This window comes from Ceratosolen solmsi, unplaced genomic scaffold, assembly GCF_000503995.2.
Source record: "Ceratosolen solmsi marchali unplaced genomic scaffold, CerSol_1.0 scaffold47, whole genome shotgun sequence".
Lineage (NCBI taxonomy): Eukaryota > Metazoa > Arthropoda > Insecta > Hymenoptera > Agaonidae > Ceratosolen > Ceratosolen solmsi.
In genome coordinates this window covers 1,560,778-1,580,713 of record NW_011948419.1, presented here as the reverse complement: position 1 = coordinate 1,580,713, position 19,936 = coordinate 1,560,778, and the positions used below count along the sequence as shown (strand labels likewise).

The window sequence follows — 19,936 nt, the reverse complement described above, 5'->3', positions numbered from 1 at the left end:
AAATTTCAAATTGAAGAATCCAGAGAAGGGAACTAACTCGCCGTCTCGAGTAGTCTCGTGCAAATATGCTCGTGTCTTTTTCTTTCTTTCTTTTTTTTCTGCAGAAGAAGTAATACGAGAGACAGAATATTAAACGCGATTCCTAAATTAATTAAAAACACTTAGATAAAATCATATACGAATGTTTTGAATAAATAATCACATGGTGATTGTTGTTATTGGCAATTAATGTGTATGCCTGTTTAAAAGATATAAAAGATAAAGATAATTTAACAATATGATTTGAAGGAATATAATGGAACAGCAAAATAAAAACGAAAATATAAAATCCTTCGCGGGAAAGGAAATGTGAATTATTATAGTATTAAATTAATAATTATTGTTCTTAGAATTTCTAATCAATGAAATATCAAATATGAACTAGTACTTATACGATGTGCATCACAAATGCATAAATACCTAAACGCATCATGGTAGCTTACGTGGCTTATAGTCAAAATACTAAAAGCTTGCAAGCTTGATTATTTGCACATTTTATTGAAAGTTCGAGAGAAAGGTTGGCAATGAATATTAAATCATTTCCTGAAATACTTGTAATGATATAATGAGAATGTCGATCGATGATCAGGATGCAACAAATAAATATCAGCAATTTGTAGTTTTGTAAATATATAGTCAAGCACGGCCTTCATCTTTTTTTTTTCTTTTGTAATATCTCACTTATTTAGATTATGAAAGAGCTGAAAATATTAACTAACTTGTGTATCTAAATTTTAATCAAACATTATTTATCAGATTGCGTCAACTTATGTTAATAATGACGTCACAAGCGAATGCGTTATTTTCCAAAGAATCGCTTTCATTTAAGCACAGAGTCTTAACAAAATTTACAAAAATGAAAAATAAAAAAAATCGAGTACGAGGAATTAATAATAGATATATAGTGAGAGAGAGAGAGAGAGAGAGAGAGAGAGTGTGTGTGTACTTCATCTATACTAAGTTAAAATAAATAAAATAGACAATAAATAGACAATAAATAAAAGTGTTAATTTTACAGTTAATTTAAAATTCAAATTACTTGATTACTTTAAAAAATATTCTGAATTTTATTTAATACACATTTTGCCTTTTCCTTCAAAATTAAGAATTATTTTAAAAAAAAAATCAAGTTTATTATTTAGAATAAAATCATCATTTATTAAATTAGAATTACTATTGTAGAATTCTATTTAAATAAATTTTTTAATAATCTTTAAGTATTATTATAATAATTCAATTTCAAAATACACCGATTTCTTGATGATAAATATTAAATGATAGATACTTTCGTTTAATATTAAATATTTGTATTAACACGTTCACGTACTTAAAATCCGCTGATAAATGAACGTTGTACCAATTCGTCTATAAATATAATAATATTTTTTATATCTAAGCTTTTCTTGATACTACGAATGCAAAAATTTAATTGACAAATTATGTATTATCGATGCTAAAACTTAAATATTAATATGAAAAAAAAAAGAAAAAAAAAACTACACGATAATTGCGATAATATTAAAAAATTTAGAAATAAAGAATCCCCAAAAACATATTTATTGCGTGAATTAGCCTTTATTATTATTTATCCGATTTTTATTCAAGTATCGATAAAAATGTTTGACCAACTATATGCCTAAATTTATATATAACGTACACATTGCATATGCACGTGTTCCTATTAAAATATCTAAACATTATCTATGTGATGAATTATCTATGTGAAATGATGAGACCCGCGCCGTTCATTAATGTTAACGGCATGGATATTTAATTTCGATACCTGTCATCTCAATTATCAATTTTCGTCCATCAATTTGCCTCCTCCAAACAATTTTCAAATATTCTTAAGATTTTTTCTATTAATTAAATTCATCGTCTTCGTAAAAAGTGTAATCGAGAAAATATTATTTTAGAAATTCCTTTAAAGCATTAATAAATGTCTATTTAAGTACCGATATTCCTTATTTTTTCCTTATTAATCAGCACGTGAATAATCTGTTTTGTGTCTACCCAGATAATAAAATGAATAAAGTAACTTGAAGTACATTTGAATCGCTTCTTTTTAAATAGAAATAAAAAAATTAAATTGTTCCTGTTGCGTGATTGAGGCGACATTTTTTTAAACAAACTTGAACATTTTCTCTTTTGAAGATTTTCCCAAAGTATTTTATGAATCTGCTCAAGAACAATTGCAATAACAAGTTTTTAATTCTAGTAAAAAAAGTACTGAATAATTTACGAATTATAGAGTATTATTGTATAATTTTCCCTTATATCCCTTAAAGTTACCAACGATATTAGATGAATGCTGTTATGAATTGACCGATCAGTCTCTAAATAAACATTTAGAGAATTATAAATTACAATTTGCTCTATTTATTCAATTTCGATTACGCTTTATTTATTATTACTTAGCGCAATAGCAAAGTTAATATCCGTTAAACATGGCTGTCGGTTAAATTAAATGCAATGCTATAAAAAAGGCTAATAAGATACGAATGAGCATTTGAGTGCGATAATTGAAATAGAAAGGGAAATTCCATATATATAGATGTATATATATATATATATATATATATATATGATGATGATGATGAATAATAAACGAGAATCGAGTAAAACTCATATAAGTTTGAAATTATGGCATTAAATATGTTACTTGTTCCGGGTTGACATACAAGCTCTAAATGATAATCTTAATAAAAAGTCAATAGGTTGATTAAATTATGTACAACAATAGTTTAGCAACATAAGAGATTTTTTTTCTAATCCAATAATTACCTAATAAGAAATTACTTTTTGATAAATAATTCACGCGTATAAGCCTCAGCCGATGATTGAATTAAAAAATTCAATATTTCGTCGAAATAATATGTGGAATACTGTTGGGATGGGAATTTTTTGTAATCAATGGTAATAAAAATGCAAGCATTTTTAAAGTATAATTATATACGCAAAATAGTATATTTATAATTTATTTAACATTCGTTTTCTTATATTTCAATTAAGAGACAATAAATGTTAGTAATATGTTCGTTCTAGCTAACGATTTTGTAAATCAATTAGGGTAAATCATTTCACATAAACGATGCAGGAATTATTTACATGTAGGCAAAGTTGTGCGGTCGATCTCGTTATTATTATTAATACTAATATTTATATTTACAATACTATACGGCTTATCATTAATAGGAAGTTTTTTTTAATTGGCATCGCATGATAAACCAAAAAATGTTACCTTCATAATCGACATTCATTGCATATAAGGCATATTTAATATAATATATATATATATATATATATATCGCACAATCCATATTGTGAAAGTAATTATCGTAGATACTTGCGCTAATAAATTAAAATTATAAATTAATTTATTTGTAAAATGAAATATTTTTTATTATATTTAATACATTTATTTCTAGATGATATTATTATACAAAATGAAATTTTATTACGCTTATTAAATAAAGCTAATTTAAAAATAAATTCATGTTATTATATCAATTATTAAATAACAAAGAATACGTTAATTTTAATTTTGTTAATATTTTGAATATAATTTTCATAATTTAAGTAAATGTAAATTTATAGCAAATCTTTATATATATATATATATATATATATATAGTTGAGTATTTTAGTAAATAATTTAATTTTAATTTTAAAATATTTGCTACTTTTAGTGTTTTAAAAGATTACCAATTGTCATTCGCCTCTATATATTTCCATTAAAATTCATTGTCCTAATTAGCAATATAAAAGTCACAATTTATAAATATGAAAGAGTAATAATTTTAAAGATTATTTTAATTGCCAAATGATGCTTCTACATTGACTTTTAATTTATAAAATATCAATTATCTGTCGATTAACTTAGTAATTGAATTATTTTATGTATTAATATTAATTTAATTTTAAATATTAATATACTTGGCCACCTGCGAGATGAAAGAGAGAGGAAGAATGTTTATGATTATATGGATGTTTCTTCTTTGGTGAAAAACCGTGAAGAGGATCTCAAATTATTAGATAGTCTCATGAGATAAACTTAAGATTGCAATTGTGCTTTGATTACTTGTATTGATAAATATTCGTAGGGTATTTGAATGTACCAGAATTGCATATAATACATGTTTTATATCAAATTCGGAATGTATTAAAACTACTAGTGACGATTTGCGATAAATGTAATTTTAATTTTATTCTCGTCTCCTTATAATATTAGTTTTATTTTGAATTTTATTAAATTATTTTAAAAATTAATTTTCTTATTATTGTTATACAAACTGTATATATAAACTGTAAGACAGAGAATATAACAATGTATAATGTATATATATATATATATATATATATATATATATATATATATATATTATACATAAAAGTGAATAAGTCATAAGTAAGGAATTAAACAATCATTAATGACAACTAAAATGTATTTGCTTTTAAAGAGTTAGTTTTAAAGATTTTAAAGAGTTATAAACAAGATAAGAATTATTGGACATTACACTTTCTTTAATTGATTTTTTTCATCAATTTTATTAAAGTTAAGATTGAATATTTTTTTATTTTCTATTAACGAAAAGCTGTTGCAATTTTCTATTTAAATATATGTGTATTATAATATAGCAATAAGAAAACAAAATTGCAAATAGAACTAGCTTTTAACTTGGATTTATTTAAACAAGAAAAATTTATATAAATTATAGACTCTCAGGTGATCGTTATCTGATTGAATATAAATAATAGATTTTACAAAATCTACAAGTATATAATACATAAATCTACATAGACATTCAGTTTTAAATATAATAATCAGGTCACACTATTATCTTATAATACAATGTATTGATTGCTATTAAACATATGCATTTCTTTTATCTTCAAAATAAATATGACAATTATTCAAAAAATTTATTTAAAATATATCATATAATTAGTTGTATGCATTTGTGTTCAATATGTATTACAAGTTATTTTTATAATTTTTACATTTTAATAAGCTACATTATTATCATGAATCAAAAAATTTGTATTACAATATTCAAGGTCTTTATAGTTGTGCAATATATACAAAATTGAATACATTTTACTTGCAATATTGTAACAAACTTTATAAATTTGTTTACAATTTAGATTTGTAGATTATAATGTAATATTATTACATTGTAAGTGCTTTTAATTGCATAATTTATAAATGTATTTTTGTGTCATTAGTCTAATTTTTAAAATCACCATTTAAGATTATTTATCATATAAAGAATTAATATTTAACTAAACAATTTTATTTCAAAATCATAATCGTGATAATTTAAATTTAATCTAAAATATTGAAACAAAATTGAATCAACACGAAAGAGAAACAAAAATGCAATAAATTGATTGATAAATTGATTTGAACTCTTTTTTTTTTATAGGTATTGAAGGCCCAAACCTAATTGTATTTGTTTGTGAACATCACTACGATGAAATTTCAAGGGTAAGCAGAAGTTTAATTCGACTCTCGCTGCATTTCCTAATTTAAATGCAATGCCACAACCAGCTGCACAACGAATATTCTGGGTTATCATTTTTAAATGTTCTTCATAGTTATTTCCTATTAAACACAATTATTCCTTAGTTATTAAATAATTTTTATTTTCATTTAGTTTTATTTACTATAGCTTAACAAATCATATTTATTGACAATCTTTGCAAATTCAAAATTACAATAAAATTAATATAATTTTAATACGATTTACCTGTTTTTGATGAAATGTTGTAAACGTTTCCACCATTTACAAAGCCGTGTAATCTGAAGAAATCAGAAAAATTATTGTTTCGAGGAACAAATGGAAGTCTACTATAAAGATGCAATGCAATTGCCCAATAAGTATTTCCACCCACAGAATATCCTTGTTCTTTAGGTCCACAACCTCTTATATCAAATCCTCTGATATTCAGAGGACCACCAAGAAAAAATTTATCTACAATGTTTATTTTTAAGTCGTTACTCATTTCTCTCAATATACCAACTTGAGCAGATAACTGGAACGTCTGCAAAAAGTATTGAGACAAAATTGCAAATAATCATTCGAGGATGAAAAATTATAAATATGTTTATTCTTATTATAATAAAGTAACGTTTAATACGTGTCTATCCATCAATCCATCAATTAATATTTTTATAATATAAATTTAAATTCAAATATGAAACATATTTTTATTACATACAATACTTTCATGCGGTGACCAATTTGTTTGAGTAATTGCTTCACTTTTGAGAAAACCTATATTGCCTCCACAGCCTGCTACTTCCGTTGTTATCTGGAGAAGATTTCCAGTAGATGGAAATATACTTTGATCTCTTTTATCGACATTACAAATGTACCTAAAGCATGATTTTAGTGTTGGGCCACATTGCTCAAGAATTTGAAACGGTGCTTGTTTTATTGATTTTACTTCTCGCACAACTGCTTCGTATTGCAAATTTTGCTTCAAAATACCATATTCATTAACATTGAAAGCAAAATCCAATAAAAATCCTTTGTCGTTTTGTTTGTAGCCAGACCATGAATATTCTGACGATGTATCATAAATACTAGCTGTTAATCTAGTATTTTAAATATACAAATTTTAATAGTTATAGCGCAGCTTCAATTTATCGTTACTATATGATTCTCATTTCTTACACTTTTTGTAATCCTTCGGTGAAGAAGGGCTTAGTTGCGGAAATATTTATATTCGATAAATTTTTATGACCACATACATAATCAATTTGTAGTTTTTCAGCCCTTCCAAATAAATTTGGAGCTTTCGTTCCTATGTGAAGCGAAGCTTCGTTATTTCCAAACATCGTATTTATCTTGCCCATCACACGATTCAATTCACGAACTTTAAATGTTACCTAAAGACATAAATAAAGGCTAGTGTAACATTAAGGCAGTATAAAAACAACAATACAAATAAATAAACATATATGTACTTCGACTCCTTCTGGCGTAGAATCTATTCCATGACTAGTATCAATGTGCACTTCAACGGTATTAAAGCACTCTAGTGATTTTAATTTTCCTAGAACTTTGTAAGAGTTAAAAATAACATCTTCAAAATTTTTTGCTCCAAATAATTCTTTCACTTGCGATGTTAAAATATCATGCTTTGTACGATTAACTCCATCAATATGAATTTTATCTACTCTTGTCTATTAAATACAATCAATACAATTAACAGTGCATCGCTTATCAAGTCACGCAAACAAAGTATTTCTTAATAATAATAAAAAATTAATTTATCTTACTTTAATATCCTTAAAATTTGTAGATTTTGATTTGATAGTATAATCGTCTGTAAATAATTGCTCGTTATTAAATAATGTCTAAAAAACAAATGATAATCCATTAATGATTATGGGTAAAATATTTATCGACTCATTATTTTTTATTGTGAATTTTGCTTACTTCGTTTGGATCTTCCAAAATTTTCGTTTTTGATTTCATTGCGCTAGTTTTTCTTTTATCTTTTTAATACTCAATGTTGCTAAAACTAAATAGAAATATATTTCAAATATAAGATAAATAATTCAATAATTTAATACAATTCTTATAGATGTTTTGCATATAAAAAATATACACACACATATACACATACATATAATATGATAGATTATTACTATTATAATATAATAAATTACTTAACGATATTACTTATATAAAAATTTCTAATAGTGCTTAAAAATTTGTTTTGTGATATAATGTTATTGTAATTATATAAGATAATAATTAAATTTGTACGAAAACATGGTTTGTTGAGTACTTAAAGGAAAATTTCAATTAATGCTACAAATAATATTGAATACACCTGTTATGAGAGTCCAATATATAATTGGTATTAAGCTGTTATCGCTTTACTGACAATTATATAAATTATATAAATATACTAAACGATTTTAAAATATGCTATTCTTTAGCAAAAAATATTTTGAATGATTAAATTTATTTTTCAATAAATTCTTGTGACTATTTAATTTTAAACCAATAAATATAATATTACACATTAATTCTCATAAATTAAAAATTTTCAAGATGTCAGATAAATTCTTAATAAAATTAAATAGTAATAATAAACACGATAGTAAATATAGTATAAATATATGGTATCATTAATGAAAAGTAATTATTCATATTATTTATTAATTTGGTACTAATTATTTAGCCGACGCTCATATTTTATATCAAATTTGACAATATCTATAATAACTTAAGCACTATTAATAAAACAAATATAATACCATTAGTAAATGAAAGTATGACCACTGGTGAAATAATTTAATTTCCTCTAAATGATTTTATATATAAATACAATAAAAATTCATTGAAATATTATTTCCCACATTGGAAATATTGACAGGATATATATAACAAAGGTAAAAACAATCTTAATATTTATTAATTAAAAAATGTTATTTATTACAACAAGGTGGGATTTTATTGAAGTTTTTTTTTTTTTTTTTAACTGCTAGATGCACAAAAAAAGTAGTATTATTATTCAACTTACAATCAATTAGATGTTAAAATAAGCTGTATAATTTTCTAAGAAAATCGAACTAATATTAGGCTGTTACGTTACTCACATGCCAAACAAATAAAATAGGTCATCACATTATTTAAATGTTATATTATAATTCCGAGTTGTTGATACAGTAATTGAAATAATTATAGCCTTGTGCAGAAAATTCTGTATTATATTATAATAACGAGAAATCGTTAGCAAATAAAATACTTACGGTATATGTAATTATAATAAACTATTTTTGCTGAAAGCAGTACCGCACCGACTGCGTTAGACCACGGAATTTATTACTTTTCAAACAGCATTACTCAATAATGTACAACTATTTTTTATTTCTATAGGATAAAGTAACGAAATTGAATACCAACACATGCTGTTAAAAAAACAAGAAGAATATTCCTAATCCCATTACTCGTAGACACGCGTTTGGTGCTTAAAAAATATCTGCCAAACACTTAACCTCTAATATACAATTTCATACTGCTAACTCTTTTCAATGTGAGATGAAAAGCTGTTTCGATTGAGAAGATTTGCGGTAGCTGATGCAATATATAGTTGTGCGTGGAAAATTTAGCAAAATGGCTTATCCTTTGTAAATTTGTGTTTCTTTTTTTTTGAACGCGGCCCGGCGGGGGGGGGGGAGGATCTCGATTAAATCAATCACTACATTATTAAATGTGTGCCGAAACGCTTAATTTATAAATAATATTGGCATATTTCATATATATATATATATATATATATATATATATATATATATATATGTTTTGGTGCTTTGGTAATTATGTAAAAAAAAAAAAAAAAGACGAATTTCAATCATAATATTAATTAGTAGTTTAAAAAATTGTAAAAAAAAAAAAGGCTAGGCTGGAATGATTTTTTTTTTTTTAAATAACTCTCATGACGCTGTAATCGATTAAGCTTTTTCTTATCATAACTTTAACTTACTTTTACTGTACTTTTAAATAAAAGTATGACTATGACTATTTGTAATAAAAATATGATGCTCGTGCGTCGAAAAATTGTAGAAATACTGTGACACTGAATGCTTAGAAAACAAAAAGCTTATTAAACAGTTATATTTTGTTATATTGTAATATAAAGAGTATTGTAATCTTATCGGAAAATTAATTAAGTAAGAATGTTTAATTGGGAAATGTAATTAATCCATGTAGTATGTTTGTATGGAAAACTTATTATTATTTTAGTACGAAGTGTATTAGAAGGTCACGAGTTGCAAGATCAAAAACGTTTTATTAGCAATGTAAAACTTGCTTGGGCAGAACAGTAAAAAAAAAATTCATTATAATATAATATTGTAACTATATATGATAGAAATAGTTAGAAAGCTCATTATATATGTTACTATTGCTAGATACATTATATATATATATATATATATATATATATATACATATATGTATTATAAATTATTATATACACGTTTATAAATATTAATTTTACATTTATATCACTTTATGCCTGAATTCCTTTTTCAATTTCTCCAATAGAGCACAATCGTTGTCAAACTTAAACGAATCTCTTTTCTTTCTTTTCTTTCATAAAGCATATACTGAAATTACTTTTTGAAATTCCTTATGGACAAACATGAACGATTTTCATGCTAAAAGCTGAAATTAAAGGATAGCGGGGTTTTGTGTTGCTTTGCCGATGTTGTTACTACATACAATTCGTACGTTGTTGCATAAAAAAAATGGCGGCTCCGAGTGCACCGAAAGACGTTAACACGTTTCTCAGTCAAAAACAAAATGTTACTGATAAAAAATTAGTTGCAGAATGGGCGAAGCTCGAAGAACTTTATAATAAAAAGTAAGTAATGAAAAAAAAATCATTAAAATTGAATGATACCGTTAGAAACGGTGTGCTTTTGTAATCTCATTTTCCGGTGACTTGCAGACTTTGGCATCAGTTGACTCTGAAATTAGAAACTTTCGTCCTACATCCTTCTTTACAAAAGGATGAGAATTTAGTGGAATTATACAATAACTTTTTGTCTACCTTCGAAAATAAGTGAGTACAAACTATCGTTCGAACAATATAATTATGAACATAACCTTATTCCCCGCCTAGATTATGAAGTTAACTTAAGTATAAATATTAATTTAGTTAGCATTCTTATTTGTTATTTTATATTTAATTTAAAAATATTTATAATAACTATTTTCATGCAGTTCGATAATTAAGATAGATCTTTTTTACAATATTACCATTACGTTTTTTGTATTTTGTATTTCATAATAATGATAGTAATAATCGTATTTTGTTTTTAATATATCTACTCAGTGATTAGCCTGACAAATATTTTCATTATTTAATTTATATCCTTTGCTATTATAATTAAAAATATATATTATCAGTAATTTAATGTATTTATTATTTAAAATTATTATTTTTAGAATAAATCCTTTATCTTTAGTGGAAATTCTTGCCCATGTAATAAAGCAATTCAAAGATAAACGCAGTGCAATCAATTTCCTTGAAAAAACTGAACCCAAGGTCAAAAGCAATAACGAAGCAGTTGCACTTTGTAAAGTTTTAATAGGACAAATATTATTAGATGAATTGAATATTCAAGATGAGGCTAAAAAAATTATTGAGGATGTTGAAAATATGCTGGATACGACCGATGGCGTTACAACTGTTCATGGTAGATTTTATCTCTTAGCTAGCCGCTTGTATAGATTACAAGGCAAACACGCGGAATATTATAGAACAGCACTTCGGTAAATATTCTATTCCACATTGAATTATAATATGGTATTATTAATCTGCGTTAATTTATAGTATTGTTATTAATTTTAATTCCACAGGTATTTAGGTTGTATCGATTTAAGTACTTTAAACAAGTCTGAGCAAGAACAACACGCATTTTTTCTTGGCCTAGCTGCTCTTCTTGGGGAAGGTGTTTACAATCTAGGTGAGCTCTTAGCTCATCCTGTTCTAGAATCCCTCAAAGAAACACCAAACTCTTGGTTAATTGATTTATTACAAGCATTTAATGCCGGGGATATCGCTGCACTAGAAAGGCTAAAATCGCAATGGAGCAAAGTGGCCGATTTAGCAGCGCAAGAGCTAAAGCTCAGGCAAAAGATTTCTTTACTTTGCCTGATGGAAATGACTTTCAAACGGCAAGCAAATAATAGGTAAGCAACAAGAGATCATTATATAAACCATTATTCTCGTACGTTTAAGTTAATTTAACACATACATATTCCATTGGGAACTTGTATTACTTTTATTTCATAAACTCTATATTTAATCATTCTTATTTATTAATTATCTGATTATTGAATTTTTCAATCTTTAAGTTCTTAGATATATTGTTAATAATTTTTTTCACATTTTCCTTTTTTTTAGTATACTTTAATACAATTTAAATGTTAAACATATTCAATATTTTTACTTATTTGTCGTCACTAATAACCATTAAATACTTTTTTTATATAGACAATTAACCTTTGCCGAGATTTCTCAAGAAACTCATTTACCAATTGGCGAAGTAGAACTTCTGGTAATGAAAGCTCTCGCTCAAGGCCTCGTTCGGGGTGCTATCGATCAAGTATCCGGTACTGTCAATATGACGTGGGTACAACCACGAGTACTGGATTGTACACAAATTTTGGGTATGATTCAACGTTTGGAAGGCTGGTGCAAGGACGTAAACTCAATAGAAAGTCTTCTTGAAACACGTGCTACAGAAATTCTCACACTTTAATTTGCTTATTTACTTACAAATATATTTCTCACTCATTGTATTCAAGCAAGAATTTTTAATCGCCACTTTGAACAGACTTCTTACTAATTCTCTTCTTATACATACATACATACATATATATATATATATATATATATATATATATATATATATGTATTAAAAAAAAAAAAAAAATTGTCATTATTAATCGTGTATTTTGAAGCATTTTTCAATAATAAATTAACTAGAAAGGAATTTTATTTTTTTTGTGAAAAAGTATCATTTAGGATAAAAGGATTAATGGAAAATAGAATAGATATTATTTTTTTAAAAAATGCCATTATACATAGTTAGTAATGAAATAAGAATTTTTAAATATTATAATAAGATCATTGTACAAAAGTAATAAGGTACTTTTGAACAAATATATTTGTACGTTTAACCACAATCAACTGGATGGAACACGAGAGATTGTATAATATCTTTGTGTTGCAGTATGCAAAAATTAATAAAATTAATTAGAAAATGCTACATTTTATAAATGATTATTAAAGTTTATCATGTTTTTTAAATCGATTAATTTTTAAATCTTTTTAAAGCACATTATACAGAACAGATATAAATGAATTATTACGTTTGAAAATAAAAAATTTTCATCTTTTATTAAAAAATTTAATTCATTATTAAAATGTGATAAAGTCTGATTCGTAGTTTTTTTAATTGATTTTCCTTGTCTGAAGTAAAGAAAAAAAAAAATCTTCAAAGTATTGTGAATGCAACAGCGAGCAATCCGAATCATCCATTAATTTAATAAGATACAGAAAATATCTTACGACATTACAAATGATTATAAACATGTTTCACCATGTAAATTAATTGTGTCTTAATTTTGCTTCCACTGTATTTTCACGATTAAAAACCACTAATTTATTTCGTATTTCACCCAACTATATTGATTTATATACGTTATAAAAATAAGAATTCATAGATATTTACGCCCCCTCCCTCCCTCTTGTTTTTTTTCATTTAATTATACGAGATCTATAAATTCTTAATATAAATACTATAAATGTACTTGTAAATAGAAGGATTAATATTTTTTATAAGGTTTCTTATTCTAATATATTTAATTAGTAGGTATTTCACATTAAATTTTCAGATAAATGTTTAACAAAAATATTATTAAAAAGTCTTTCTTAATCAGTAATTTACAAATAGTATTTCTTAGTTAAACTTATGTACAAGATTTAAATTCGCATTTCCTTCATTTTTGATTTTGATACCGAATGAACATACACCAAAATCCTTTTATTCAATAAAACATTTTGCAGAATTTTGTACTTATGATTATTAACAAATTTTTTAAACATAATCTATGTACTCTTATGTTAATAGATATTTTACAGACATTCGTTGTTTCACTGCTTTCTCAACGAATATTTTACCATACAATAATATCTTTTTAATTCCCCGTGTGAATATTGTAAGGAAAGTGTATTGGATTATGAAATTTTATGAAAATAAAGGTAAATCGGTTTAATGATGATGTCCCGTCGTAATGAGTGCAGGCAAAAACGAGCCTATGACCAAGGCTACAATTTCCTTGAATTTCAAACCAAAAGAAGGTGATGTAGCGATGTCGGTTGGTAAATGAGAATAAGTTTTACTGTTTCTAGTCATCAGTTCTGGCAGTACGTGTACGGTTGCGACATACAAAAATGTTCCAGCGCTAAATAACATTGCTAATCCAGTAGCATTTACACTGCTAAGGGTTTCTTTGCCCTCCTGAAAATAATTATTAACTATTACAAACAATAGTATAATGTATGCGCTGCATCTTGACGTTCAATGCTTTAGTAATAATTATAAAGACAATAATACTTATAAAAATTAAGTTTTACCTTTCCAATTCCAAAATATGTAATTAAAGCCAAGCATGGAGCAGATAATGAAAATATTAACAGGTGCCTCTGTATTCTCTTTCTTTCTACACCTTCGTGAAGAAGAAATGACACGAGTCCAAATGCGGCCGGAGCCTAAAAATAATTTAATTCATACATTATAATATTCATTGGATGATTAAAATAAATTATGATTAAGAAGTATACACAATTATTTTAGCTTTTGGCTCAAAGACAGTGTGTTGTTTCTTTAAAAAATTCCAACGGTAAATACAAGTGGTTATTTATCCGAGGCAAATTGATGATTAAGTAATGCAAGTATCTATAATGTGTTAGGCAATGTTCTGTTGCAGTACTACGCTGGTATAAAGGAAGAAATAAATGAAAGGATAGGGATTTGTTATGAAAGATCTATTGTAAAATATAAGCAATGGATGAAAATCTATAAATACTAACTTTATGCAACATAATTGCCAAAAAGACAATAGCCTCGACATCAGCCTGCGACGTCGTCGCCGCGGCTCCTAAAGCAACGCCGTCGGCTGCTGCATGAACCACGAGACCTAGCGTGGCCGTCATACTTCTTTCTTGGCCGCCGCTTCTTTTTGTCGAACATTGATCGATCAATAGCATGAATATAAAGCCGAGCACCAGGCTCAGTCCTATTAAACTGTGAAGATCGGCTGAAAACGAAGGCACGTATGTGTATCTGAGATTACGAAGAGAACATTACAAGGATTTAGATATTTCGTAAGGTTGCAAGCTGTCATGATAAAGACTGACTTACAACCTCAAAGCGATATGAAGATAAGAATGTCGAATATAAATTTTTATGTCAAAATTATTTAAGTAAATTAAAATTTACTACGACAGTCTATTTTCAATTAAAACAATTATTTTATATTTTAGTTAAATTTCTAGTAAATTTCTAGTAGAGGGAATTTAATATAAAATTACCCTGCGCATCCTTATCGATATCGTGCGTAGGTGTTGCAGTATTTACAGCGCCACTGAATAATGCCCTAATGCCTTCAGGAATAATCACAGCCAATGCAGTTCCAACGAGAAGTCCAGCACCAAGAACCGATACTAACTGCAATTTGTCCTGTGTAAAAGCGAACAATTTTTTTTATTTATGACCTAAGTAAAAAAAATATGTTTTATTATTATGCTAAATATTATCGTTTCATATATATATATATAAGAGTTGAAATTATTACACAAGGGAATGTGCGATATTTTTATTTTTTAAAATTGACATTCTAGAAATACCAAATATGCAGCTACATACTTTTATGTTTGAGCACAGTCATTTTTTCCACTAATTTATTCGGTATATGCAAGCATTAATTAAAATTAATACGAGAGATAAAAATATAAGAGGCTCCTCAGCATGTAATGTCTTGAATTTCTTATCGAATTAACAATTGGTTAACGCACAAAATCACTAAATCACTCGCATTATTTTTCCGTTTCGTTGCACTATAGAAATACAAGGTAATTCAATTTCGACGATTATTTCACCATAAAATCAATACTTGTAATTTATCACGACTCTCCTTCTTAAATGATCATTAATAATAAATAATAATAATAATGAGGAAACGCGATAGAGCGGACACGCGTCATTTAAATTGAGCGTATGGAGGATTAAATGAGGATAGGTTATGTTGGCTAAAATGAACAATTCATAATGGAAACAAGTAACCTACACGCAAACTTACCTCTGACAAATTCATAACAAGTGGCAAAGAACCAGCCAAATAGGAACCTCCCAGCATCACCAGTACCAGCGTCCACAGCACCGTCGTCTCATCCATCATTTCAAATGCTACCTACAGCCTATTTTAATCCCTCACTCCCCGGGCACTGGGCTCGTACAGCGGCTTAATTTTATATCAGCAAGCATTAAAATCACAAAAACAAACAGGCTCTCATAATCTCCACACAAAAACCGCCTAAAACTACCTCATGATTACGACAGCTCGAAATCGCCCGGTTATACCGATCATAATTCTCCGCATCGAACGATATTTAGAGGACGATCTAACGATTACCATTTACCGCCGTAATGCTCTTCGTCACGGCTGTTTCAACTCTGATCTCTCCAATCTTTTATTTATACAGTGCATACCAACGCGCGACCGATACCAATAATATAATACGACTGTCGATGGAACTATTAACTAAATCCCGAAGCCTTCCTTAATCCGTGTTTGTTTCAATATGTGTGCGCGGCGCACAGGCGCATGCTACAGTGGAGAGCGCATTTGCAATAAATTGCTTTCATACTTTCACTCGGTAGCGCTCCTTCAAGTCCTTCCCGTTACAAGCTTTCGTCAAATGTCCATTCGCAATTATAAAATGAAAAGAGGGATAGAGAAGATTTTGTAAACCGCACGAGGCTGCAAGATCTGTGTATGTATCGGCGGATCTTTCATCTATTCAAATATCATGGCTTATCAACTTTTAAACGGGGCTTCAACCTTACATTAAAAGTAATTTGACGTGTATTTCTTGCACGCACGAGGTTGAAAAACCAAAATAAAACAAAAACAAAAAAAAAAAACAAAAAAAATAAACAAAAAAAAATGCACGTCAACGATCTCGAATAAAAACACGCGCGTATACCAGCAAATGCAATCTGACAAATTCAGCATTAACCAAATAAATGTTAAAAATTAAATAAAATAAAGTGCAATAGCGCGCTACATTTAACGAAAGCTTAGAATTAATAGAATGAAATGAGAATTATCGATTAATTACGAAATCAGCAATGAAGCAACGAGAAGAAAGCATCGCGCAACTAATTTTCTTACGCAAATAAGGAAGCAAAGGCATTATTTATCAAGATTTATCGTCGCGCCATCGAGTTCTTATACATTCTATTTAATTTAAACGTAAAAATGTTTAAAATTACTTAATATTAAGATTGTTAATTAAATTTCACAAGCTTAACTGGAATAATTGCTATTTTTTCAGTCTTTTACCTTATTTAGATTTTAAATATTTATAGAGCATTAAAGCAAACGTTTTAGAGGCTAAAAAGTGAAATCAGAAAGTAAACTGTAATTTCCTTTAAATTATATCGTATATTGTTTTTAACGCATTTTCTGCGGGCATTGAAGATCTTATCGCAAGCATGCATACACGCACGTACGCGCGCGCGCGCACACCCACAAAAAAAATTGGCATGCAAAATTCATCTATTCAGTTCTAAGCGAAAATTTTAAAACAGAGCGTATATTATAATGTAAAACTATTTTCATTATTTAAACAAATACTTAATTTTTCATATTATTAACAAACACCGACTAATTTATGTTTATCTTTGGCGCAATTGCATTCACATTTTGAATGTAAGTTTTTACGTGGAAGAAAACTATCATACCGACGACTATAAAAATTAACCAAAATTATTAAATGTTATCAATCATATTGTTTATGATAGCCGTTCGATGGGCATCTTTATCATTAATAATAACAGTGATAAAATTGATCCAACTGATCCAATCCCTATTAAGCAAATAGTGGACAAAGATTTATAAGACGTTGACTAAATCAAAAGTACCGAAAATTAAAATAATAAAAACAATCGTTTAACACGATTTGTCATGAATATTATAGATGGTTCGCAATATTTTCTATAACTTGAGTAATTTGAGTATGTTTTCTGAAAATGCATAGGAACATGAATAGGAAAATCTATTAAAAAGTAACATATTTTAGCAAATATTTAGAAGTCGCAGAACAAAAATAATTATAAAATAAATAATAACGGGAACATTTAGAATATGACATTAATATGTAGGATATCAATGTTGCAAAATAAAATGGTATTTCAGTACGGAAATTTGATAAGAAAATATCAAAGAAATTATTACTTATGAATATTTAAAACTGATTAAATACAAAAGAGAAATACATTGTACTATTTTAAATAGAACTTTAAACATTTTAAATTAATTCAACTAAATAAATAGTAATAGAGTGCTAGAATGTCAAGTGAGTTTGTTATAAAAAAAAAAATATATATATATATATATATATATATATATATATATATATATTTACACCGCAATCATTAAAAGCTATTGCATATATGTTTTTTTTTTTTTTATTATAAATAATAAAAGTATTAAATTTATTCAACTGTAACAAAGGTTTCTTATGTATTTACTTCCGATAAGTCGTTTCAATTGATAACCATGACCAAATAACATATATGATCGATGATTGAAATTTGCTTTTTATTTAAATAACTAAATTCGAATTCATTACGTAATTATATTAGGAACTTTATAATTGCATTCATGCCCATAAGAATATAAATATTTTACAATTTTTTTATGCCAAGTTGAACAATAATTTAATGTTTACAAATTATTTCCTATTCACAATTAAACGTGCGGTGTTTTTGTGAAACGACAATGTAAAAAGACAAAACATTGAATATGCAATTGCTTATTATAATCTTAAATATAAAACTTAATTCTCGTGTGCAGATAAAAGGAGTTACGACCATTTAAAAGCCTAGAGATTATTAAGTAAATTTTAAGAATTTTTAAATGTAAAAATAAAAGATTAATACAACATCTAATTAATTTGACTTTATATCCCTATAAATCTACATAATAATGTTTGTATTCTAATTGTCTCAGCATGGCAGTTGCATCAGTATTTTAGGAATATAAGGCACTTATTATTTATTTATTTTTTTTTAACTATGCTTCGCAACGCTCTGTAGATGATATTTTCCTTTCGTGTTAAGTAAATGAAAATTAAATAATTTTCTATAACCGTATGAAACTTACAGAAAAAAAACTCATACAAGATCCGTGTTAAACTAAAAAAGAAGAAAAAAATGAAATTTAGTAAATAAGAAATAAGAATTATTTAAACAATTTTGTCACAATTCGCAGCGAATCAACTAACAATTACTCAAAATTGATCCAATTTTAAGAACAGTTTAAAGTAAAACGCTTCAAAGTATTTTAGGTGTCCATATTTCTCCACCGCGTTGCATTTAGTAATAATTACTTCAAAGTGGTACATTATTTTTTATATCTAACATCTTTAAATTCATGATTTGTTTAAAAAAAAAAAAAAAAAAAAAAAAAAAAAAAAAAAAAAAAAAAAAAACACGGATATCGTGCATTTATTATTTATGCTTTTTCAAATATATTTTTGATAGAAATTTTTACCCGATTACTTCTTTTAATGATCGATGCTCGAAGTATTGTATAAAATTTCACATATAATCACTATTATGTGATTTTACAGAATTGATTAAATTTCTTTAAAATATTTACTATATCGTCGATTTGATTCAATACATTTGAATAAATAGGTCCGAATTTTATATCGATTTCTAATGATCAATCAACTATTTCATTTCAACGATTACTTCTGAAAATTACAATTAAGTTAAGCACAAGTTTTAATGCATTTAATGATAGGATTTGAAAGAACCGCCTCGAAAATTATAAAATTATTAGATAAATGATAATACGAGTGTTAGGGAAATTCGAAGAAAAATGACCAAAATATAGAATATCTGTATTTACTTCATTCTTCAGTTTCTCTTCATATAAATTGACTAACTTAACGTTACCATTCAGCTTCGACGATAGTATAATGTTTAATGCACTAAATAATAAATCGTTGTTCGAGAAAATCCATTTTTTCTGTATCACGAACACAATTTTGCATATTCATTAAG

At 26.6% G+C, this 19,936-nt stretch overlaps 3 protein-coding genes across 3 annotated transcripts; 1 reads left to right on the top strand and 2 right to left on the bottom strand.

The window, feature by feature from the left end:
- Positions 1-5,451: 5,451 nt before the first annotated feature.
- LOC105360767 (sorting and assembly machinery component 50 homolog A) lies at positions 5,452-7,526 on the bottom strand. Its single transcript, XM_011497767.1, has 7 exons — positions 7,488-7,526; positions 7,328-7,405; positions 7,013-7,231; positions 6,720-6,934; positions 6,262-6,640; positions 5,790-6,084; positions 5,452-5,644 (listed from the first exon to the last, which is right to left on the bottom strand). The coding sequence occupies exons 1-7, from the start codon at positions 7,524-7,526 to the stop codon at positions 5,460-5,462; spliced, it is 1,410 nt and encodes a 469-aa protein (XP_011496069.1). The 3' UTR covers positions 5,452-5,459.
- A 2,707-nt stretch (positions 7,527-10,233) lies between these two features.
- Rpn9 (regulatory particle non-ATPase 9) lies at positions 10,234-12,374 on the top strand. The gene is made up of 5 exons (XM_011497443.1): positions 10,234-10,428; positions 10,516-10,629; positions 11,016-11,342; positions 11,430-11,762; positions 12,067-12,374. The coding sequence occupies exons 1-5, from the start codon at positions 10,313-10,315 to the stop codon at positions 12,332-12,334; spliced, it is 1,158 nt and encodes a 385-aa protein (XP_011495745.1). The 5' UTR covers positions 10,234-10,312; the 3' UTR covers positions 12,335-12,374.
- Positions 12,375-13,813: 1,439 nt separating this feature from the next.
- On the bottom strand, positions 13,814-16,144 carry Zip102B (Zinc/iron regulated transporter-related protein 102B). Its single transcript, XM_011497441.1, has 5 exons — positions 15,939-16,144; positions 15,191-15,319; positions 14,671-14,919; positions 14,215-14,349; positions 13,814-14,098 (listed from the first exon to the last, which is right to left on the bottom strand). Exons 1-5 carry the CDS (start codon positions 16,035-16,037, stop codon positions 13,850-13,852), a joined length of 861 nt encoding a protein of 286 aa, XP_011495743.1. The 5' UTR covers positions 16,038-16,144; the 3' UTR covers positions 13,814-13,849.
- Between the last annotated feature and the right edge of the window lie 3,792 nt (positions 16,145-19,936).

Excerpts from the sequence above, each read along its gene's own strand:
- Zip102B (XM_011497441.1), bottom strand. The coding sequence starts at position 16,037 with ATGATGGATGAGACGACGGTGCTGTGGACGCTGGTACTGGTGATGCTG. Across the intron at positions 14,920-15,190 it reads CTGCAACACCTACGCACGAT|ACATACGTGCCTTCGTTTTC; the intron begins ATCGATAAGGAT and ends AATCTCAGATAC. Across the intron at positions 14,099-14,214 it reads CATATTTTGGAATTGGAAAG|GAGGGCAAAGAAACCCTTAG; the intron begins GTAAAACTTAAT and ends AATTATTTTCAG.
- Rpn9 (XM_011497443.1), top strand. The coding sequence starts at position 10,313 with ATGGCGGCTCCGAGTGCACCGAAAGACGTTAACACGTTTCTCAGTCAA. Across the intron at positions 10,630-11,015 it reads TTGTCTACCTTCGAAAATAA|AATAAATCCTTTATCTTTAG; the intron begins GTGAGTACAAAC and ends TATTATTTTTAG. Across the intron at positions 11,763-12,066 it reads AAACGGCAAGCAAATAATAG|ACAATTAACCTTTGCCGAGA; the intron begins GTAAGCAACAAG and ends TTTTTTATATAG.
- LOC105360767 (XM_011497767.1), bottom strand. The coding sequence starts at position 7,526 with ATGAAATCAAAAACGAAAATTTTGGAAGATCCAAACGAA. Across the intron at positions 7,232-7,327 it reads CAAATTTTAAGGATATTAAA|ACAAGAGTAGATAAAATTCA; the intron begins GTAAGATAAATT and ends TGTATTTAATAG. Across the intron at positions 6,641-6,719 it reads ACCGAAGGATTACAAAAAGT|ATTAACAGCTAGTATTTATG; the intron begins GTAAGAAATGAG and ends TTAAAATACTAG.